Source organism: Polyergus mexicanus, unplaced genomic scaffold, assembly GCF_030449975.1.
Source record: "Polyergus mexicanus isolate NDT 795.1 unplaced genomic scaffold, iyPolMexi1.0 SCAF_5, whole genome shotgun sequence".
NCBI classification, from domain to species: domain Eukaryota; kingdom Metazoa; phylum Arthropoda; class Insecta; order Hymenoptera; family Formicidae; genus Polyergus; species Polyergus mexicanus.
In genome coordinates this window covers 155,133-177,648 of record NW_027223325.1, presented here as the reverse complement: position 1 = coordinate 177,648, position 22,516 = coordinate 155,133, and the positions used below count along the sequence as shown (strand labels likewise).

Sequence of the window (22,516 nt, the reverse complement as noted above, 5' to 3'; positions counted from 1 at the left end):
GAAAAAGGGCAAGAGGGGGAGGGGTGAGGTGCCGTCAAACAACCGTTCGTCGATCGTCCCTTCTCGGTACATCCATGTACCCATCCCTGGCTTTCGTCCTCCTCGCGTCAGCAGCAGGGTGATTTGTACGTATCAATTATGTCTTCCCGCTACCAAGGGACCATCGATGACGTCGCTATCTCTCCTACGTCGCGATCCAATGATTTTAACAGCGGGATTTTAACATTCGTCACGTGTCGTTGTTCACGACGATAGATCGCTGTGACCCTGTTAATTATTATACTGTTACACAAATTTTTTTTTTTTTTTTTTTTTTTTTTTTATACGTTATTTTGCTAGACTCGTCTCGAGATACAGTGACATTCGGCACAATAAAGTTTCATATAGATAGAATTTTCATCTCGTATAATTTTTAATTGATAATCTTCTATGATATTGTAGAACATTGATTAATATTGCGTATCATTATCTTTCGTGTATATTTTTGTTTTAAAATTTTTAATTCTTTAAAAGCATATAATTTTTTATATATAATAGAAATATGGATATAAATGTGTAACTTTTGGTGTTTCGTTAAAATGCCTAGGCAATTAGCCGTAAGCGATGCTCTTATAGTAACCCGAAGCGAGTCTTTGTCGTTTATTGCTGATAGAATAAATTTCCCAAACTTGTAACACACACTTTAATCTGTTTAGCCAATCGTTGAAATATGGTGATCGTTTTTAAAGCGATAAAAGAGGCTGGCGCCGACGGCGTCCCTTTTTTCCGGCTTAATTAAAAGATGATTGCCTAATGAAAGAGAGGGTCATCGATGTTCTCCAGAAAAAACGAGCTCCAATCTTGAATAAGGTACACGTACAGGGTGTCCCAATACTATCGTATGCAACATTCCTCGGCCCTACAAATTCTATTATTTCCCTAAATGCGTGTTTCGCTGCATCGATATGTATTATAAAAGCCTGCAGGAAAATCATATGATGCAGGCACAATTGAAATTACATTTCACGGTTATACACACACTCCCAGGAGTACTTTAGTAACATGTACACTCCGCGTACCGCTCGTTTGTGTGAGAATCTATTCGCCTGGGACATTAGACACGCTTTTTCTATTCTCGAGAGAGAATGCAACGTTGGCTCCTTTGATCTGGCAAACGAACCAACTTTTAAGCTTTCGGGCATGCAGATGGTTATGATAATAATAATAATTTGATCCTCGGTCTCTAGTGCCCTGGCTTCTTCGCGCGCGCGTGCAAGCGTGCCTGCATACCAATATACACACATATACGCACATTTAATGAAGTCACGCGTACGACATACACGGCTACGTAAAGCTGACGACTCTCAGGGTCGATTGTGGACAATACGAGCATGGATGGAGTAGCTTCGAAATCGATCGAGAATTAATCCGCCGCTATCGCGTCTTGCAACTGTTGCCCCATTGTCTCATCGCGAGCCAAAATGAAAGGACGGTGGGGGAGAGAGATGCGGATAAATTGCTAGAGCAAGACGCTCGTCTTTTCTTCTCTCTTCTTTCCTATTCTCCTCTTCGGAATCTTGGAATTTCTTCGAAAATCTTGACGCCTCCATACTCGTACCTCTCTCCTCTGCCGTCTCAACAGATTCTACAGGCTTTCGATGTAGCGCTTTTTATTTTATATCTTGTCTTGTTTTATTTCTGATATTTCTGTCTATAGAGTTTAGAACCTAAAATAAAGTCCTTTAAGCAAACGACACAGTTCAAAATATTAATGTCTATTGTGTTTTTTTCAGCGAGTGATATATCACAACTTCCACAGTTAACCGCGTCTATCGCTTACAACGTATCATTTGACGCAAACCAGCGTACGACCCTTCTAACGCCTCGACCACTTGCGGTTTTAACTACCTTCGACGATCCCTTCCGAGTGCCGAGTGTCGAGTGTGGCGAGAATTATGTAATTATTGCGCGGTAATTGTCGCGAAAAACGACGGTTACCTGAATGCCCTGAGTGTCTCGACGAAAGCAGCCCGAAAAGGGGGTCAACTCTTGCCAACGAGATTCCTTCATTCACGAGAGTGTAAGTTGGTCTCTAAGATCGTCTACGTATAATTTTCAAAGTTCTCTATATCATATCAATATTTTATATATATATATATATATATTATACTATTATATTAAACAATTATATCAAAAATGTACATATTATTAATTAATTATTATTGTTTAATCGAGTTCCCAAAATTAATCGCTGAAATGTTTTGCTAAATATTCGGTAAAAAACGATAAAAAAGATGTATATAGAATGTCTCACACCAATTAATTTCAATCGTGGATCGAAGATATGTACGATTGGTATTATTTAACTCACTGTCAGATTCATAATTAGCAAGAAAGCGTTCAAAAGCTGCCGATACTGTTAGATAAAAGATTGGCCTTTGACACTAGGATAGCTGGGATAAGTTTGGTCCAGGCTTGCTTTACCGTCCTCAAGATCGTACATATAAAGACGGTGGCTCGTTCGCGGAACCCTCCAAAGCGAACAATCGCGTACGCCACAAGAATTACCTCCTCACTCACGAATCCTCGCCTCGTCTCGCCAAGTCTTTTTACCCCTAACGCCATAGTCCTTTTTTTCGTTACATCTCCTTTTATGCCGTACACTAGACGTCTTGTATGTTATCTACTTGAAGTTGAGATACTTTGAATCGAACGCATCATTATATATCGAGATGTTGCTGCGTCATAAAATTATTGATAAAAATATCTTAAATCTATTTTTTTCTACATCAATTTAAAATATCGCGTAAGATATCTATTATTTAATTTTCAACTTTGTATTTTATCTTCTTTTTTTGTACATATACAAAACATAATTGTCAAACTGTGCATGCGTGTTTGAACTGTATATGTGATTCGTGAGTCATAATTTGCGCATAAACATGATGCGTCAAAGTATCTAACTTTAGACTTTAGATGAAGACATACACGATGCCTAATATACCCTTCTTCACGCTCCAGACTGCCCGCATCTTTTCGTTCACGGCCGATGGCCGATGCCGAGTCATAACTACGAGAGGTACAATAGATAGCAACCGCCGCCGTGTCTTTTCTTTGCCACTTGTCGGTTTCGCCAAATAATTTTGACCGTCGCGATTTTATGCACGTAAAATAGCCGAATAGATAGCACAAAATCTTCTGAGTCTTCTTGATTGGTTCACTATCTTTCAAAGATTTTTTCTTGTTAGTACTATTGAAACAAATTTCTTTATCTATTATTATGACACATTATCTCTCTTCTTCGTCGTTTAATTTACAAATTACAAATTATTACGCATCTCTTGATATAAAATACAATAGAATAATTTATATATATATATATATAATAGATACTGTAATATTCAGCAGTAGGAATGTAAAAATTGTCAGTTGATACCTCTCTCTACCTGACTACGTCCAAAATTATGGAACAATGTATTTTAAGAGTAAAATGCACACGTGTAGAAACGCACAATTACACGCAGAATCGTTCGTGCGACATGCTGGGACAAAGGTTTATCATGCGTTTCGCACGAAAAACGACCTTTGGCCACGCGCCAATCGCGGTACGATTCAGAATTCGCAGCCAATGATGACAACCGCTTTTGTCGCACGGTTTTGCATAATTTATTATTGTCGAACGATTCGCCGATAGCAAACGTGTAACGCCGTTTCATACGATGGTAGCATCAAGAAGATGGAAGAATGCAGAGAGAATCCCAGAGAAGATATAGATGATGTAAAAATTAATTTAGTTTTAAGTAAAGCTTGCTTCTACACATCGGCCGTCTACCCTCCGTCTGTTATATTTTCGCCATGTGTAATTGATATAAGTATATATACATAGATTAAGTCTTTTTATATATATATATATGAATTTGTTATTTTGTTATTTGAATTTTGTTATTTTATTATTCTTTTAATCTAATTGATAAAAATGTTTAATATGTTTAATCGCTTCTCTCTTTTATAGATAAAGAGCTATCGAAAATCTTTCGTTAAAAATTGTATCTAAAAAGCAAAAGCATACGTCTGTAAAGTACATCGACTTATTCTAGAATCATTCCGTATATTTCCCGATAACAAGTACGTTTTGCGATAAGTATAAGAAAGGCATATCGTGAACGATATGCGCTATATTATGTCACAGCGTATTTTTTCGCGATTCATCGTTACAGCGAAATCTCGAATATCGATGACCGCAAGGTGCAGTGACGCGCGGTGATGGATGCATCAGCGGGACCAAAGCACCGGCATTTACCACAGTCGTTTGAAGACCGAAAGAAATCCGAGGGATGTCCAGGCTACAGCCTCGACTACTGCTGAAAGGAGAAGAGAGAAATCGCGATCGCAAGAGAGCGAGACGGAAAAGAAGAAGACTACGTGAAGATTAGATCCTCAGGATGAATATAGGTGCTGGGATTGGATTTGGCAGACGCGCGCGCGATTCGTTGACGGTAGATGCCGATGATGCGAAGGAGTAGGACAAGAAGAAGGGGCAAGAGGGTGGAGTTTAGTTGGTGTCCGAACGACGCGGAGAGGCCGCAGAAGGGAAACTCGGAGTAGGGTACAGGAGAGTATAGAGAGAAAGGCACAGGGTAGAGCAAGATGGGGTGAGCAGAGAAGAGAGAGAGAGAGAGAGAGAAGAGAGGTCGTAAGTGACAGAACGGTGGTGGGTATAGGTGAACTGCTGGACAACACCGAACTACCCGAACTGCACTCGGCGGTATTTAAGGGAGAGCCGCGAGCGTAGCGGGCCAGTTGTTAACACGGCCGGTCGGTGGTTGGTTTCCGCGGATTGACACTCGATGGAAGCGTCGAGAGTCGCGTGGCATCGATGAGTCAAGTGAAAATATGCGGGTAAACTAAAAGAGATAAATATAAATTTAATCAATGATTTTGAAATAAATAATCTCGATAAAAACGAGCTCGAAAAATTATTTAACGAGGTAAACTCGAGAGAGCCACGTGATCGTTTATCGCGCGCAATCCGCATTCGCCGAGATTCGTCGCGATATTCTTTTCCGTGATAAAAAGATACGAGCGTAAACAGTAAGTGCAAAAAATAAAGTGAATATACGAGGGATCGCGTATATAGTTTCTCTTCAAATCGGCGCGACGACGTTATGTGAGAATATACATATGGCATTACTTGAATTCTTCGTACTTGAAGATCGAGAGAATTTGATATTTTTGAATCTTGGATGGTACAGATGATGAGCGTTTCAAATAAGAGGTATGTTCTCGTCTAACTTACGTGGAAGGGAGGAATAATTATCTCCATAACATTTCAATCTTTAATTAGTTTCATATTTTCTTGATATAATAAAAAAATGAAATATATAACAAAAAAATATAAAGAAAAAAAAACATAAAGAAATAAAACTGTTCAAATTTGATTGTAAGACGACCTTGTTTATTTTAAACTTTGGCAATCCTAAAAAGTATCAAAGATGACGTGATGTTCTTACGATAGCAATTCTACGAATAAACAAGAAATTATGTTTCGTTATCGCACATGTCGCGTCGTATCAATGAATAATATCGTATCTATATATTTCTCACATTCTGTTTTACATACATTACCTCACCGTATATTAAATTTCTTTGAAAAGAGATTATTTAAAATTTTGTTTGCGATAAAAAGTCAAAAGTAAAATAATTCACTAATCATTCAATTAAATTGAAATGTTGATTGGTAATTGAGAAAATGTTGACAATATCGTTTGTTTTTAACAAACTCGACATTTAAATAATTCTTCTAAAATAATGCAGAGATGCAAAAAAATAAAAATAAAAAAAAATAAAAAAAATGGCAAAAGCATCATTTGTATAATTTTGAAGAAAGTAAATGTAATTTAGAACAAATTTTTTCTCTTTCAAGATTATTATATTAGCTTTGGAATTTTTTACGCCAATATGCTTCTTTTTTTAAGTGATACTTATCTATAGATACATATCTCATATACAGCAGATACCAAAATCAATTAATTCTACAATGATTTTGTGTAAAATAATATTTTCGCACTACATACTCTCTTTAAAATTACATACGAATTACATCCTTAGCAGTCTTCATAATTTTTGTAAAATTGATCGGGAGGGGGGGAGGGGGGGAGAATTAATCAGGTGTTCTCTATATACTCGTATATTAGTTAAAAATTTACAAACGCAAGAATATATAATAAGTCCAAGATATGCTACATACGCACTATATTAGAATTTTATGTTATAACTTTGAAATGCTTTCTAAAAATATAAACATGTGAAATTTTGAATATTAGATAAAAATATATTTAACAAGATTTCATATGTTACTTTTAGTTAGTTATTGTTGGATTTCATCTAGGAAGCATAATAAGAAAAAAAAAAAAATAAAAAAAATCTGTTATTGTTATAATTTGTAAAAGATGTTCATCGAATAGCGCAACCAATAATTCTTATATAATAGAAAACTATCATTATATATAGCTTACAAGAGATAATATATTAGGAGATTCTCCCTTACTATTCCGCAAAATATTATTCCAATACATCTTGCAATTGCACATACATTATTCAAAAAATATTATCGCCCTGATTTTGGAACAGGTACTACCCGATGCTGCTGCTGTTGGCATTGGGATTGATTTTCAGGCAATCGTCCGTCGGCGCTTACCTATCACGAGAAGGTACATATTTTGCACGATGGAATGTTTCGTCCGAATTGAGCGGGACGTCTTCCAGTCGCGGCATCTCGGTCATCAGGATCTCGTCCGATGAGCGATTGGAGCGGATCATTTGGTGGTCCGGAGCTTGCGCCAAGGAGATCGTTGTCAATTGGGGGTGAGCGCATAATCGCTTTTACATCTTACAATTAATATGCTATATACAATCGAAGCATTGATATCAACAAAGTCCAGTTTCGATAAACTTTAAAATTACAAGAAATTGCTCGATATTATGGTAATCTCTGAGAATTAAGCGATTATTTTTAATTATTTTTATTCGGCGATACTTATATGTTCCTATGTACATGCCTTCCTTTTCTCGAAAGGAAGGGACGCGTCGAGTGTTTTTACAGTAGCCAAGATTAGAGTGTGGCTCCCGTTCTATCTGCCTTTCTGAAATAACACATTTTCTCGGATATAGGCAAATCTCTCTTCCTATCCCATCGTCCCACCCATATGTGGGAGAGGATTGAAGCGGGAACTCGGTTGGCAAGCACGAAAACAATGCCGCCTTTCACTATTGCCAATATACGTGGAAGCCAGGCTGTTATGTATACATTTAGCGTCGGTTAGGTCTTTCAAATGCCATCCATCGTTCCGAAGAACGCTGATACAGTCTAGCGTAACGGTCCCTGTGAATCCTTGTCAGCCATTTCAATACAATTATAATACCACGTTATGATGCCCGCAGAATGAGGATCGATGCTCAAACGAATGAATAGGATTTTACATTTTACTTCTTTTTCCTCGCCGGATTATGTAAGGAACGAATTTAGCTTGCAATGTCAGCTATTTTCCAAAACGGAAAAAGTCACGCGTGTTAATAATACTTATATATACTAAATGATTTGATGGGGTATTGAATCAAGCTATACGCGATGAATTTATATAATATCTGCGCGATAATATCTGCATGATTTTCTTCGCTTAACACGCGCAATAAAACAAAGCGCCAAGTGTACATCTTTTTTCTCATAAAAACAGTATTACATGACAAATAGGTGCTTGTGTGTAATTAATAAACCATGTATATATATATATATATATATATATATATATATATATATATATATATATAATCAAAACATCAACGCCTTCAACAAAGAAGCGATACAGGCGATAACATAAAATTATATTACAAAGAAATGACATAAAATCGGGAAATGATTTGATTAAACATACAGCGTGATAATAATAATAATAATAATAATAATAATAATAATAATAATAATAATAATGATAATGATAATAATAATAATAATAATAATAATAATAATAATAATAATAATAATAATAATAAAGTAATGTGTAAAATACAATAATATAATTGTTATTTCGTTAGATCCGTTAGAGCGAAAAAGGGGGATAGAAATGGCACAAATTTATCATGTTTATTCGTTGACAGTAACCGCAAAGCCAACCGAGCTCTTAAGCCGAAAAGCGGCAAGTTAAGTAAGCAAGGATTAGGTCCTGCGACGTGCGGGTGTCTCGGAACCTTTACGTAGGGATCGGATTGGACCCTGGACCTAAACGTAGTTCGGTAGGTTGCCGTCTATGTTTTAGTCTCGCCTAGATGGGACTCATCTGCTGATGCTCTCACGAGGATACCGCGAAATACCACAACCACGAAGCGTCACTTTGCACTTAAACGGCAGGACGAAAGCTCTTTTACCGTCGTGAAGAAAGTGCACACACTGCTTTCTGTCCCAAGCGTTCCCATTCTTTCTTCCGAATTTGCTTTTATCGCGTGAATAATTTGTCGAAAAAAATTTATTTTCTGGTATTTGTCTTCAGCTTTGTATCGCGTTACGGCGAGATACATCAGGAGATAAACTAAATTACGGAGATCGCGACAACGGAAAAAATGTTGTAAATGTTATATACGCCGTTTGCTTGCGCAATTACAGTAAATCGTGTCTTTTCAGAATCTAAATAATAATTCGCCGAGATAAAAAAAACGATCGACGTCGTGTAACAAAAGATATTTCCCGAAATTTAATATTTTTTTACTTCACGCGCAGCGTGAAATTTTAACCGTTAAATTACGCTGCAATAATCGTTTATTCTTTCGATAGAAACACGAACGTGATGCTGCGACAGGTTTGGCTTCGGGAATCAAGCAGAAAGCTGCAATTGATATATGCCGGCGAAACTTTGACCGACTGCATTGACGAGAAGCTCGCACGGTGGGATGACAGCGAGTGTTTGCCCAGCTCTCGCCGCGTCTATCACTATCACGATGACGGTGACGAGGTGTCGATCGAGATATTCCAACTGGACGGCAAGGACGCTTCGAGGATACCCCGCGATCTCTCTTGGCTATTGTCGTCATCGGGGCTTCATTATCAGTGCGATCGCGTGAGAATGCGAGTACGAAGTCAAGTCGCGGCTCAAAATCGACATAGGTAAGATGACCGAGCGTGACCGAGTTCACATCTCCTTCGACGTCATCTCTAGAGGGGCTGTATGTATGTACCCCCTTCCCCCTTCCCCCGCCCCCTCCCTCCCTCCCCCACGCCTCATGCTTATCATAACAATTAAATGCGTGACGAGAGGAAAAAAAGAGAGTTCAAAAAGTTGTTTTGTAACACAGGAAATATTCGAGCTCGACAAACGCGACGACAAACATCGGAAAAAAACGAGGCCGAAATCGGACCCGAAGAGAGCTATTCATGATACCGGGGACGCAATGGTGCGGCCGAGGTGACCGCGCTACCAAATATACCAATCTGGGCGGCTTCGGGGTGGCCGACGCCTGTTGTCGAAAACACGACACATCCTGTCCCTTTCATATACCGGCATTCGAGACGCGTTACGGCGTTTTCAATTGGAGAATATCGAGCATGATGCATTGCGCTTGCGATGAGCGGTGAGTAATTATTATTTAATGATCTCGCGCGAGATCTGAGAGAAAGCACATTCGCATCGAACATGCTCGAATGAATGTCTACATACTCCGCAAATAAAATGATCGGATGATTAATAACGTACTGGATGGCCGAATAATTATTCGACTTTCGGACTATATTACAACCAAACCTTATTTTATAATTTTATTTTGTAATTTAATCTATACTTTTCAACACTTTTGCGTTATAAACGTCTATGGCGTCTATCGCAGCTCCCTCATATATTTTAGGTACGCGTCATTAGTAGATCTCCATATGTATACATATTACAATACGTGCGACTGGCGCTAAACCACATATATAAATGTCACAAATTAAATTTATTAACGACAAAAGAATTACCCCTCGCGCAACAGTATTATGATTATTGCGTTTGCATCTGATATACAAAGCGCAATTTTTTTTCTGACATTACAGATTTCGCACATGTTTGAAAATGGCCGGGACTGCGTCGGCGGACTTTATAGGCAAGATCTTCTTCGATGTGCTGCAATCAAAGTGCTTTATTTTGAAACCGCAAAAAATGTGCGTGAAGCGGTCTTGGTGGGGCAAATGTCAACATCACGAATATCGAAAACAAGCTCACGTACGGGATAATGTTCCTTACTAAGGTTGTAAAATGTAAAAGATCGTCAGATGCGTAAAGAGATAATGAAATATCCTTCTTCCGGAGATGTCAATAGCAGTTCTCAGGGATGTAATATTTTATCGAATATTTATAATAGATCAAAGGAAAAGGCGAAAAAGGAAAGAATGGAATCGATTATTAAATCGAGATATATCGCCAAAGATACGATTGACAATATATCGTAATATCTTTAATACGGAGAAGCGTTATTATATATTAAGTTTGCCGATAATCATATCAGACATTTTCAATTAAAACGTTCAGAAGCGAAGAGAATGCATTTACAAGTACACGTGAACATATTTTTTAGCTTAGGCTCATAGATGTCTTCTTCTCTACAAAATATTGCTTGCTATTTCTCTGGGGCATATTTTTTTACAATATACTAAAAAGATATAATAAAAAGAAAAATGTTTGAGCGCATTTCATAATGAAGTTTAGACTTGAATTAATTCGTTCGTTTACTTTACCGTTTCTGCCGTTTAATTGCAAAATGTCATCGTAAGTATCGGCGGTCCTTGTATAATGTAGAGTTAAATCTGTAGATAGAATTTATTAATTTTAAATATCACTAGCGTATTATTATCAAATTAATACAATTATAATCTTAAGCTTTTGTTCGTTAAAGCATTTGAAACTTTTAGATAGCATTTCAAAAATGTAAAAACACAAAATAAAAAAAAAAGATAATATGCATAAAACATATAAAACATAATCGATATTATAAAAATAGCTTAGCATTTTTGATGAGATATTATTATAATACTGTATGTACTTATATACATTAGCTATTTACAAGCTGCACAAAATAATGTTTATATATATATATATATAATTTAGATGTAAGAAAATTAATTTTATCTCACTATTATTTATATTCCATTTACAAATACATATTTTCAATTCAAGATAATAATTTGTACAAGAAAATTTTAGAATAAGTCATTGAACTTTTCAAATATATTCTTTTCTCTCTCTTTATCTCTCTGTATGCAAATATTTCCGACTGAGAAATTTATTAGACGCCTCTTAAAATAACTTTTATATTTTTATCTTTAAATATCTTAGTAATTAAATGTAATTAATTTTAATAACATTTTTAACCTAAAAGATATAAGCTAAAAAGAGAGACAGAGAGAGATATGTATATATATTCGATTTTTATCGAGATTAAATTAATCAAAAATAGCGCCTATAAATTTTAATGATTTATTTTAAAATTTATATATATATATATTTGATTTAAGCGGAAATGTAACGATCGATCCATTTACTTTACTGGATCTCTAGCGTACAAACACGTACATAATATTTAAAAGTATATACATGTATGATGTGTACGTGTACACGGTCCTGCATTTCGCGCACGCGCGCGTGTTTTGCGTAAGAATAAATGACAAACTCGAGCGATTTATACATAAAATAGATTTCTGATAATCATTTTTGCTTCTAAAATATATATCTCGACTATTTAATTATTACATAAAAATCGTAAATTATTAATCCGCGAAAATAGATAGAGATTAGGAATATATATTTGAAAGAATCCAAGAAAACATACGAGAAAGGAGAGATATTTCCAAAAATTCTTAAATGCTTTAAAAATTTATAAAACAAAAGATACAGTATCGAAAACATTTATAGAATTAATATTTATATTTATCACGGTATAAATATAAAAGCACTTTTGTGCTAATAATTCTTCCATTTAAATATCAGAAATAATAATTATTGGTAGCGTTTACGCGCAAATCTCACAAATCTCACAAATTTGTAAGTATATATGTATTAGATGAAAAATTGAGATGTGACACATGCATCAATAAAGAAAAATTAAATCATGCAAAAAATACTATGCAATTTGTTTGTCTTTCACTAGCCCTTGTATATAAGTAGTGTATCTAGTCTGGAAGTTTTTTATTTCTTTCAGTAACCATACATTTATGTCAATGAAAACATCCCCATCAGAAAAAGACAAAGAAAATTTATAATGTATAGTGTAAATAATTAATAAAAAAATTATCCATACATTATATATAACGTTGAATTGCGATATCAAAATGATGCTAAAACTAAAACATAGGCATGTAAATATATGCCATCGGACGAACCTATCAGCTGTGTCTACGAATCCGCCAAAAAGAATAGTCACGTGGTCAACTGCACGTGTACATCAAAGATATTTCACGCGATACAATTTATCTTTTCGTTGTTCGCGATTAATATATTGAATCTTTTGTTTAAATAATACACGCGCGGCACATAATGATATATAATAGTATAAAATAAAATGAAATTCAGCAATATTTGCCAATCGTTAAATGGCTAAGTTTGCGCGAGGTTACACGAAGATCGCATGACATCATAACGCGATGTATGAAAGGAAAGTAAAACGGGGCAGTATTCCTTGTTTACGTACAGAATTGAATCTTGCTCTCACTTTGCATGGTGGTCAAAGTTTTAGGTAATGAAATTTATACAAATTTATATTATATATAATTTGCGTGTAATCAAGAAAATGTTAATGTCTCAACTATTTAGAAATATTTTATAATTTTTCATTAATCATACATTAGTACTCATCAGATATATTTATTTTACGTTTTTTAAAAATCGTATTTCAAAACCAGAAATTTTAACAATTATTCAGATGGACTGATTGTGAAGATGGATATAAAGGTATCTTTGATGGATGCATTTGGACTTTATCTCAAAATGATACTCATTTATCATATACCGTACAAGGACAATTAAAGAATTGTGCGCACTATGATAACATCTTGTCTGAATACTTTAGATTATCAATATCATTGAAGGAACATTATAAAAAGTGGGCGGAAACAGACGCATATTTCGAGAAATGTCTAGATGAAAGTAATGCTGTGCGAATATTAAAGCAAGATGTTGTAGAGACTTTATTCTCATTTATATGTAGCTCTAATAATAATATATCGAGGTATATATTTTTCAATATACATAATGAGCTAATATACAAATTTATATTACTGGCTCTAGAAATATATATTTGTTTTAGGATATCGAACATGGTTGAAAAATTGTGTTCGTTATTTGGTCAGAAAATATGCTCAATTGAAAATAGAGAATATTACAATTTTCCAACAATAGAAGTCTTGAAGGAAAAAAACGTAGAAAGTATACTAAAAAGGGAAAAATTTGGTTATCGTGCTGCATACATAGTTAATACAGCGGAACGTTTATCAACATTGGGCGGGAAAAAGTGGCTTCTAAATCTACAAAAAGAAAATAATGTATCTTACCAGATTGCTAGAGAACAACTGATGACTTTACCAGGAATCGGTCCCAAAGTTGCCGATTGTATATGTCTAATGTCATTAGGCCACTTAGACGCCATACCTGTCGATACCCATATCTTTCAAATAGCACAGGCAAATTATTTACCACACTTGAGAAAACAGAAGACGGTTACGCCAAAAATTCACACTGAAGTCGGTAATTATTTACGAGAATTATGGGGCCCATTAGCTGGATGGGCACAAGCTATTGTATTTTCTGCAAAAATCAATACCAAATCTAAATTAATCAGAAAGCGAAAACATGGAAACGAAAATTTTGTACAAGCAAAAGTTCTTAAGGAAAAATAATGTCTTTTTATAACAGTAGATTATTTTATACAATAGATTTCGAAAATTAATAAAGATGTTAACCGAGTGCGTTGATTTCAATTATATTTTTAACATGTAAGAGATTGTACGTCATTCATTATTTTCTTGAATTAGAGAGTAATTGTTTTTAATATTTCTTGTATATACTACGAAATATTTTTAAAAAATCATTGCTTATGATAAAAAAATACTTTTGAATAATTTTTTATCTCACATTCATGTATACCATTCCTCTTTTTATTTCTTAGTAACAAAAATATTACGTCGTACATAAAATCTCCATTTTATTACAATTGAGTATACATTTATATATATATATATATATATATATATATATATATATATATATATATATAAATATGCATAGAAATGAATTCTGTATCTATATTAATTACTTGGCTATTTGTCACAGGTTTGCATGTAATATAAGTACTTTTTCATTAATATTTCTTCTTTTTTACTCCACTACCTACAAGGGCATAATCAAAATCGTCTAAAATAACATATTCCGCAGGAAATTCAATGTCCTCTTCGTTATCATGATCTGTAACGCAGAATTTTATATTGCATTTATAAAAAACAAAATACAAGATCTGTTAGAAGAATTACCAATAGATTTTCGTAGTATATCAGCAAATATATTTTCGGAAAGATAACGCAAGCCGGGAAATGCTTTCGATAGATATGCTTTTTGTAAAGGTGACAAGACTGCTAGGCAAGCAGTTTGCAGAGATACCGGTGTTGAGCAGCTATAAGTTAATTTCATTACGCATTTAGCCATAGTACAGCTTATCAATGGGTAAAGCGCAACATTGTTCAGCCTTCTAAAAGCAATACCTACAAAAGGACTAAAATTATATTTCTAGAAGGTGTATTTACAAAGATATCGCTGCTTACCTAGCGGCTTTCGATCGAGAAAAAATTGTAACGTGCCGCTCCAAGCATCGAGATGTACACCCACCAAATTACCTTGACAAAAGGTCGTCCCATACTTATACTCTTTACCATTATGCTGTAAATATCCTTTATGTGAAAAACCCCAAGATTCTTGATCTCGTCCGAGCAGAGCGCAAAAAATCTCACCTGCATTATCGAGTTCTGCACTCGCAGTTCCCACACCAACCATCTAAACGAAAAAGTGACAAGAATTATACACATCGAGGAACAATGCTATTTGTTAGAAATAACAATTAATTTCAAGATGCATCAAACGAAAGGAAAACAAACTTACTACATCTGTACCATATATTTTTGTTATCATCGAAATCTCCCAAAAATGATGTCGTCCTTTCTCCAGTGGCTTGTTACCCTTCGCGACCGCTGTCCCAGTGCTATATACAGGATGAAACGTAACATTTAAATTGTCATCCGATAATTTGATCGACGACGTCGAGTGTTTTTCATCCCAAGTCCATTCATGTTTCATTGAAAAAAAGTCTACGACAAATGCATAAAGTTTTTTTAAAACATGAAAGTAATTTAAGAGATTGTAATTGTTAAATATATTCAAGCGATGACTAACTGTCTCCTGCTTTCCCACTTTTATCATTTGAAACTAAATCCATTTTATTTTGCGGATTATTAACCTCGATTGTTTTATACTCGAATAGATAACATTCCAGCTCATTGCCTTTTCAGTTGCACAAATCAACATTCGCAGATACTATGCTATCCGTTTTTTATTATCGTTTACTTTTTATCAAATTGCACGAAAAACATTCGATATTAAGCATAGACGCGTATTTACGAGAATAACGATGCTGGAGAATGGAGAGAGCGTGAGACGGAAATTTAAATATCCAAACAATCAAAAAAAGAGAGCAGATTTAAAAATCTCAATTAAAAAAACATATTCCGCATATATAAAAAAGCAATTCTTATAAGAACAAATATTTGTAATTCCGCGTCAAGCGGAGAGTACACACTTTTGCATAAACGCATAATTATAAGCATAAGGAAATTGATTGGTCCGTTTCCTTATGCGTAAGAAAATTGACCAATCAAATTCCTTATGCTTATGCGCAAAAGTATGTGCTCCCCGTTTCACCGACTGACGCCTGTAGACCTGTAGCGACGACTATCGTTGTCGTTAGGGAGCGATAGCCTACGAGAGTCGCGCTTTTCACCAGGATTGTCCTCGCCATTGGCTGTCGCTAGTTAACGATACCGAAAATTGTCGATAGCAAGTTATTGAATCCCGCTACCGACATCTTCGATTTTCGATCTCGCACTCCGCTCCACTCGGTCTTACAAAAGCTTCGAATCGTTTGATCGATCAGTCGAAAGTCGGAATCCAGAACCACTATAAACATCATAACTGAAAGTAGAATAGAAGCGAGAAAAATTGATATTTTAGTAGAGCCAACTTAACTGTTGCTTGTGAATGTAAATAAACATAATTCTTGACAATTTTTTTCTTAGTTTTCCATTTTAATAATTAATACGAACAAACGGTAACTGTTACGAACATCGATATATATAGATTATATATATCGATTATATATTGATGGTTACAAAATAACGAAAAGTAAAAATTGGCACCATCTACTCTCAACACCTCAACTCCCACTCCTCAACACTCGGTCTAGATATATTATATCTATGGTTATGAAAATGAGCGATAGACGATGACACGTTTCTCGTTCGAGACTAGGATCCCGTCCTCATAAACGAAACTTACATTATGGCCCTCGCACACTTCACACTGGACGCGATGAGCGATATCCAATGAGAGCTCTGCTTTTTCGGAAAAGCAGAGCGCTCATTGGATATCGTCCATCGCGTCCAGCGTGCGAGAACCATTAGAGTGGGTGCGCGAATCGTCGTCTTGAATCTCGTATTCGTAACTCGTAGCATCTACGTGCTATGAGAAGCTTCTTATCAGACATATGTATGTATATATACATTTTTTTTTTGGCAGACGTCCGACGTCGTTTGTCGGCGGACGTCCGCGCCAGCGTGAGCAGGCTCTGAACTCTAAACTCGCGTTTACATTTACAAAGATCGCACGCGATAAAGACATAACCGCGAAACTTTGATCTCGTCGTCAGTGTGTGTCCCTTAATTAATCGCGATACGAACTCTCGATAACTCAGGACGAGAGAAACCGTAATATGGATGCATTAGAGAGAGCGTTAGTATTCCCATTTCAGAATTACATAATGTATATGCATGAGTCACGAATTGTCACAGGACGAACGGGCGAACGCAACGGTAGACGGTAGGTCGGACGTCAGACGTCGGACGTTTGGCGGCGAGGAGGAAGAGGAGGAGGGGGCGTAGAAGAGTGGGGGAAGAGGGGAACGTGTGCCAAACGTCAAAGTCATACAGCATGATATCTCATCTCCTCCTCGACTCCTCGTCTCCTCGTATCCTCGTCCCGTCTCGTCTCGTTTCGTCTCTTCTCGTCTCGTGTCTCGTCTCGTCTCTCGTTTCTTCTTCTCGTTATACGATAAATATAAAACAGCCGATCTCTGTGTTTTCTCCCCGAGCGAGCCAACCATCGCATTGTTCGATCGCATCTGTAATCAGTAATCGAAATATTAGTAATGTATTGTTCTGTATCCCGTTGTTACGGATGCGATTGTGTTGATCATTATTCTTTCCGATGTGTTTATATCGCGCTGCCATTAAAAATCTCGCGGAGGGTACGTTCCGAATATCGGTTCGTAAAACGCGTTGACATTCTCTTTGTCTTGTACCAGTAATTGCATTGTATTCTCATTATCGAATCTTTCAACGTTTTAAACGATTAACTAAGAGCCAAGAAGCATATTTTCATGACAACATATCTTCTCCCTCTTGATCGACTCTTATATACGATAGATTTAAATAACGAAACTAATTCCTCGAATCGCGAATAACGGTTGTGAGATGCTAAGAGTTAATTGTATATTTCAACTAAATTCTAAATTTAAAATTGTTTATACGAATTTTATGTTTCGACAGATTTTGCAGAAAATTTCAAGAAGCTGTTTAGGATGAACAAAGGATATTCCAGTCGAATGTTTTCGAAATATCATTGTGGACAATGATAGAATCAAATCGTATCACATCTATGGATGACATTTTGTAGCTGTTGAAACATTTCAAATCCTTTTATATTCAATTCAACAATTGCATATTTGCATTTGGGCGTTGAGAAATGCCAGCGCCACCTCCACCTCTTTCAAACTTGCCAAAAGCACCTATGTGTGAAAAGACAGAAGTCAATGATACCGAATCTCTGCCTCCTTGGGCTAAAATCACGCTCACATCTGCAGAAGCCGAAATCGAAAAGCTGATCGCACGAAATGAGTTGAAAGATGCGGAGGTAACTTACTTCTGTCAAGTAGAACCAATTCTTCAAGACGGACCACAGTAAGTATTATTTTAATATGTTGGTCATCTTTAATTAAAAATTCCTTTTTGTTACAAATAATTTTTTTATGTTTTTTAACATTGCACTGAAATATGTAATTCCATTTGAAAGAGATGAAAAATAATTTATTATTCTTTTTTTATTTATAATTTATATCAATTTTCCATTTCATATATTAATTATCTATGTAGACAGTCGGTTAATGTTTAATATCTTTGTACAATTGTAACCATAATGGAGATATTAAAATATAAAACAATTTATAGATGTGGTTTGGTAGCACTTGCAATGGCATCGCAAGAATATACAAAACCAGTTTCTGTGAGCCAGCTTCTTGCCGAAGCTCGTGTTCGAGGATTCACGCAACATGGAGAAGTTTACAGCGTCGACTTTATGGGAACATTAGCTGCGGAATATCTGCCCGATCACAGGCCAGATATTCTAGTAGATTTACAACAATGCCCGGATACATTAACTCATGCTTTGGCTCACGGAGCGATGGTGCTGATTCCGTACGATTCAGACTTTAACCACGCTCCATGTTTAAAGAGGGGCCATAAAGCGCATTGGGCGTTACTTGTGGGACTAATCTCTTCTAGGTACAGTTCCGTTGTCAATATTAAGAATAAAGGAATCTGATAGATTTAGAAATTATTTGTAATATTTATTACAAGTCTGTGATAGAAACATAATTATTCGTGTTTTCTTGGTGTATTTCAAATTTTAAAAAAAATTATATATTTTTATGGTTATTGATATTTTTAGACAAGGATATCACGTTCTGGCGCGTCACGGTAAGTCACGTCACCTAGCTTGTTGGCCTTTACGCGATTTGATCGAGAGTAATGGCAATTTAGAGGAAGAAGGTACAGCGAGACACGCAGGAGGATATGTTATACCAAAAGGTGGTGTCGGAGGCCAAAAGGGTTTACGTGGCAGAGCACTGGCATTACATCCATATATATAGTTCCGTTGTCAAAAAAAAAAATTGTAGGTAATTGATATATCGTGCTAAAAAAAGAAAAAATTTACCGATACAACATTATTCCGTATTCGCATGTGGTAAAGATTTCGAAACATAATATTTACGTACATACACACACATAGCTTCTGCAAAAATCGACTAATGATTATGTGTAATACGCGATGCTTTAATTAATATGTACATTTGAATTCGCGCGAAATATTTCACGCAACGTTAGTCACGTTATCTACCAAAAAAAAAAAGCGTTTAGCGCAAATTCGATTCTATAAGTGGCATTAATTTCACTTTATTCGAATCATATATGATGTAAATAAGAATTCCGGCAGGCCGAAATATGTGCGCGCAATCAAATACAGACGATTGTCTTGATATAGTATTATGTCCCTATTAAATCGAAATGCAGAAGCGTACGCATATATGGTAAGGCAGGTGAGACACGTAAAGATGTTCACAAGTAAATATATACATATATGTATTAGTAAGAGCCGTTGTCGAAAGTCGTGAGCCGGATAAGAAGATCGAAGTATATTTCTTTAAATAGAGTACGAGTTGAGATTTTCCATAATGATTGTGATTTCCGTCTTATGTTGGTGCAATAAATAAAGAGTAGATCTACTATATATATATCAACAATCTTGTAACTGCGTTTCAAGCGATATAATTTAATACTGCTGTATACGGCATTTAGTTTTATTAACATATATTTTGTATCTGTAGCTAGTAAAGATACAAAAAAACATCACATAAAAAATTACACACACACACACATATATATATATACACAATACATACACTTTATTTTGAAATATCTATGTTATAATTTATATATTTATAAATTTAAAATTATTTTTATTTTTATTAATGTTATTAAATTATCGAGAAAGTCCGAAACTATGGCGAATTAATCTTGTGCTAAAAGTTGGATGTCGGATGTCGCGGCTCAAAAAAGAAAAACAAAAACGATTTATCGATACTCGTTTGTACGGTTTAAATTATTGTCATCAACGGATTAATAATGGAAAAACGTGAGACTTTGAATAATACTTTTCTTCCGTGTCTTTACAACATGACTAGTTTTAATGTGCTCAGAATTTATATTGGTTTCTCGCAAAATATAATATTATACGATTTCTCGTCGTCTGAGAAAAAAAACGCCGCTTTATCTGACAAAATTTTGTTATTTTTTAAGAGATTATGTTTATGTTTCTTAATATTTATTTATTGCTAAGTAAAATATCAACGCATTTTTCTTTTTATATATATATATATATATATATATATATATATATAAATAATTAAAGACTTGAAAAGATACTCAAACTGATTGGTCATCTGAGTCGCACAATATTACATACATTTTATATCAAATCTGTCAATATAATACTCATAATAATGAAAGAAATGAAAAAGAGATGCTATAAATTTGTAGACTTGATATATAGCTTCGAAATATAATCGAGAGAAGAGCCTTTAAAATATATAAACTTTACCTAAGTGCCGTAAGAAAAGATCGAAGTCTATTTGTAATAGGAAATACGCACTGCAGGAATAACACACTATCCAATTTTCAAGCTTCTATTTATTACTGCATAATCAAAATATTCCATGAAGATATATACATATATGTGTATATATATATTATATATATATATATATATATATATATATATATATATATATATATATATATATATATATAGATATATGATATGATATGATATATAAATAGACCTTTCTTTCTTTCTTTAAATACGCTTCAGATATATGCATCCAGACAATACAAGTAATTAAAAGATGTCGAGAAGATTGGCATGTTTTCTATATAAGCACTTTTAATATGTGGTGTCCCTCAAACGTTTATATTATTTGGATAGTATAAAAAAAAAAAAAAAAAAAAAAAAATCCTGGCAGGAATTTATACTAATGTAATGCGATATATAAACTATAAGAGAATAATATGTCTTCCGTTATCACATCGCGAGTTCTATAGTTTCCACATAATTTTGCAAGAAGATAAATAAGAGAAGAATACAGAATATGTAACAACTATTAATAACATGTTTTAAATTAATGCCCTATATATTCTGTTCAATTCTGTAAAATTGTTTAAAGAATCATATTATAATATAAAGATACATGTACAAGAGATTTTTTTTGTTATGTGCTAATTATAATGTAAAAAAAATAATTATACGCATATGCGACATATGTAAATGCAATATTTATATTATGAAGACGTTATAGTTATTATTAATGTTTGTTATACATGCTCACGCATATTTATGTTATTTATTAATTGCATTTAATTTTTTTAACCCCGAAGAAACAATGAATTTGTATAACGTGTATAAAATTGAAATTAAATCACTCGTATATAATGTATTTTGTAAAGTATACATTGCATGCTATATAGAGAGGGTGACGTATTGGATACAATTGGTGCTATGTTTGAATAAGAGAACACGAGCGCTACTCATACGATTTTTCTATATCGTGTCTATGAGAAAAAAGTTTATTTACACATTGTGAAATTAACGATATGCAACGATTAAATCTAGAAACTCTCCCTTCCTTATAGAATATATCAGTATATGCGTGTACATATACATATATACATCTCTCTAATATGACACACAATTGTGCTAATAAATAACTTTATATCAATGTTTTAGAATTGTAAACAAATTGTATATGCCAACAGTGTACATTTTTACTTCGTTGTTATTATATCATTCTTTCTTTTTATTTGGTATATTTAATATTTTACTTATGTGTTCCACTTGGTGTAAGAATCTATTTTTGCCAATCTGATTAAGTTGTGATTGCATATCGATTCATCTTACATTGATAAGCATCACGTTATTGATGCTTAAAAAAAAAAATTGCTATTATTGATATGCTAAATAGCATTGAGATTGTATGGAAACCGTAATTATTAAATAAAATAATACTTCTGACAGAGAGTTTTTACCTGCATTTTTAATATATTACAAAATATGGAATAAAAATATTTTTTGAAATCTATTTTTAAATTCTGAAACTGACAGTTCAATATGTATATGTATATATGATATTTCACGTAATTTTAATATTTGAAAATAATGGAAACTATTTCATTGTTTTATTCTGCAAAGAAATTCCGAGATTGCAATATAATTTTTTTTACATAAATTGATTCATCTGATTATTCTGCATATGAAAGTATCAAGGTAAAATTATATGGAAAAGTGAAATATTTTTTATTTCGAGTCTAAAGTCTATA

The 22,516-nt window shown here is 34.4% G+C and overlaps 4 protein-coding genes and 1 long non-coding RNA gene across 13 annotated transcripts; 3 read left to right on the top strand and 2 right to left on the bottom strand.

The window, feature by feature from the left end:
- Positions 1-83: 83 nt before the first annotated feature.
- Positions 84-10,975, top strand: LOC138933051 (uncharacterized). 3 transcript variants are annotated; one of them, XM_070295505.1, is made up of 7 exons: positions 84-125; positions 696-849; positions 1,773-2,059; positions 6,610-6,843; positions 8,804-9,133; positions 9,322-9,597; positions 10,055-10,975. In XM_070295505.1, the coding sequence occupies exons 4-7, from the start codon at positions 6,620-6,622 to the stop codon at positions 10,245-10,247; spliced, it is 1,023 nt and encodes a 340-aa protein (XP_070151606.1). In that variant the 5' UTR covers positions 84-125; positions 696-849; positions 1,773-2,059; positions 6,610-6,619; the 3' UTR covers positions 10,248-10,975. The 3 variants fall into 3 exon arrangements, with proteins under 3 accessions (XP_070151606.1, XP_070151608.1, XP_070151605.1); XM_070295507.1 differs by lacking the exons at positions 84-125; positions 696-849 and adding an exon at positions 1,612-1,639; XM_070295504.1 differs by lacking the exons at positions 84-125; positions 696-849; positions 1,773-2,059 and adding an exon at positions 4,410-5,254.
- Positions 9,259-14,188, bottom strand: LOC138933054 (uncharacterized). 2 transcript variants are annotated; one of them, XR_011446913.1, is made up of 3 exons: positions 14,124-14,188; positions 13,544-13,796; positions 9,259-10,804 (listed from the first exon to the last, which is right to left on the bottom strand). It is a non-coding gene; the product is annotated as an uncharacterized lncRNA (long non-coding RNA). The 2 variants fall into 2 exon arrangements; XR_011446914.1 differs by lacking the exon at positions 14,124-14,188 and adding an exon at positions 13,952-14,037.
- Positions 12,401-14,017, top strand: Ogg1 (8-oxoguanine DNA glycosylase). The gene is made up of 3 exons (XM_070295508.1): positions 12,401-12,729; positions 12,916-13,221; positions 13,300-14,017. Exons 1-3 carry the CDS (start codon positions 12,638-12,640, stop codon positions 13,886-13,888), a joined length of 987 nt encoding a protein of 328 aa, XP_070151609.1. The 5' UTR covers positions 12,401-12,637; the 3' UTR covers positions 13,889-14,017.
- A 154-nt stretch (positions 14,189-14,342) lies between the features above and the next one.
- On the bottom strand, positions 14,343-16,310 carry LOC138933053 (SPRY domain-containing SOCS box protein 3). 3 transcript variants are annotated; one of them, XM_070295509.1, is made up of 6 exons: positions 16,281-16,310; positions 15,975-16,211; positions 15,141-15,346; positions 14,807-15,035; positions 14,519-14,746; positions 14,343-14,453 (listed from the first exon to the last, which is right to left on the bottom strand). In XM_070295509.1, exons 2-6 carry the CDS (start codon positions 16,051-16,053, stop codon positions 14,350-14,352), a joined length of 846 nt encoding a protein of 281 aa, XP_070151610.1. In that variant the 5' UTR covers positions 16,054-16,211; positions 16,281-16,310; the 3' UTR covers positions 14,343-14,349. The 3 variants fall into 3 exon arrangements, with proteins under 3 accessions (XP_070151610.1, XP_070151613.1, XP_070151611.1); XM_070295512.1 differs by lacking the exons at positions 15,975-16,211; positions 16,281-16,310 and adding an exon at positions 15,496-15,806; XM_070295510.1 differs by lacking the exons at positions 15,975-16,211; positions 16,281-16,310 and adding an exon at positions 15,432-15,805.
- Positions 16,311-16,809: 499 nt separating this feature from the next.
- On the top strand, positions 16,810-20,869 carry LOC138933417 (actin maturation protease). 4 transcript variants are annotated; one of them, XM_070296101.1, is made up of 4 exons: positions 16,810-17,042; positions 17,858-18,268; positions 18,536-18,868; positions 19,035-20,869. In XM_070296101.1, exons 2-4 carry the CDS (start codon positions 18,054-18,056, stop codon positions 19,234-19,236), a joined length of 750 nt encoding a protein of 249 aa, XP_070152202.1. In that variant the 5' UTR covers positions 16,810-17,042; positions 17,858-18,053; the 3' UTR covers positions 19,237-20,869. The 4 variants fall into 4 exon arrangements, with proteins under 4 accessions (XP_070152202.1, XP_070152206.1, XP_070152205.1 ...); XM_070296105.1 differs by lacking the exon at positions 16,810-17,042 and adding an exon at positions 17,185-17,432; XM_070296104.1 differs by lacking the exon at positions 16,810-17,042 and adding an exon at positions 17,185-17,439.
- The last annotated feature ends 1,647 nt before the right edge of the window (positions 20,870-22,516 follow it).

Excerpts from the sequence above, each read along its gene's own strand:
- LOC138933051 (XM_070295504.1), top strand. The coding sequence starts at position 5,223 with ATGGTACAGATGATGAGCGTTTCAAATAAGAG. Across the intron at positions 6,844-8,803 it reads GAGATCGTTGTCAATTGGGG|AAACACGAACGTGATGCTGC; the intron begins GTGAGCGCATAA and ends TTCTTTCGATAG. Across the intron at positions 9,598-10,054 it reads CATTGCGCTTGCGATGAGCG|ATTTCGCACATGTTTGAAAA; the intron begins GTGAGTAATTAT and ends CTGACATTACAG.
- Ogg1 (XM_070295508.1), top strand. The coding sequence starts at position 12,638 with ATGTATGAAAGGAAAGTAAAACGGGGCAGTATTCCTTGTTTACGTACA. Across the intron at positions 12,730-12,915 it reads CATGGTGGTCAAAGTTTTAG|ATGGACTGATTGTGAAGATG; the intron begins GTAATGAAATTT and ends ACAATTATTCAG. Across the intron at positions 13,222-13,299 it reads TCTAATAATAATATATCGAG|GATATCGAACATGGTTGAAA; the intron begins GTATATATTTTT and ends TATTTGTTTTAG.
- LOC138933053 (XM_070295509.1), bottom strand. The coding sequence starts at position 16,053 with ATGGCGAGGACAATCCTGGTGAAAAGCGCGACTCTCGTAGGCTATCGC. Across the intron at positions 15,347-15,974 it reads AACGATAGTCGTCGCTACAG|ACTTTTTTTCAATGAAACAT; the intron begins GTCTACAGGCGT and ends CATTTGTCGTAG. Across the intron at positions 14,747-14,806 it reads TCTCGATCGAAAGCCGCTAG|GTATTGCTTTTAGAAGGCTG; the intron begins GTAAGCAGCGAT and ends GTCCTTTTGTAG.
- LOC138933417 (XM_070296101.1), top strand. The coding sequence starts at position 18,054 with ATGCCAGCGCCACCTCCACCTCTTTCAAACTTGCCAAAAGCACCTATG. Across the intron at positions 18,269-18,535 it reads ATTCTTCAAGACGGACCACA|ATGTGGTTTGGTAGCACTTG; the intron begins GTAAGTATTATT and ends AACAATTTATAG. Across the intron at positions 18,869-19,034 it reads GTGGGACTAATCTCTTCTAG|ACAAGGATATCACGTTCTGG; the intron begins GTACAGTTCCGT and ends TGATATTTTTAG.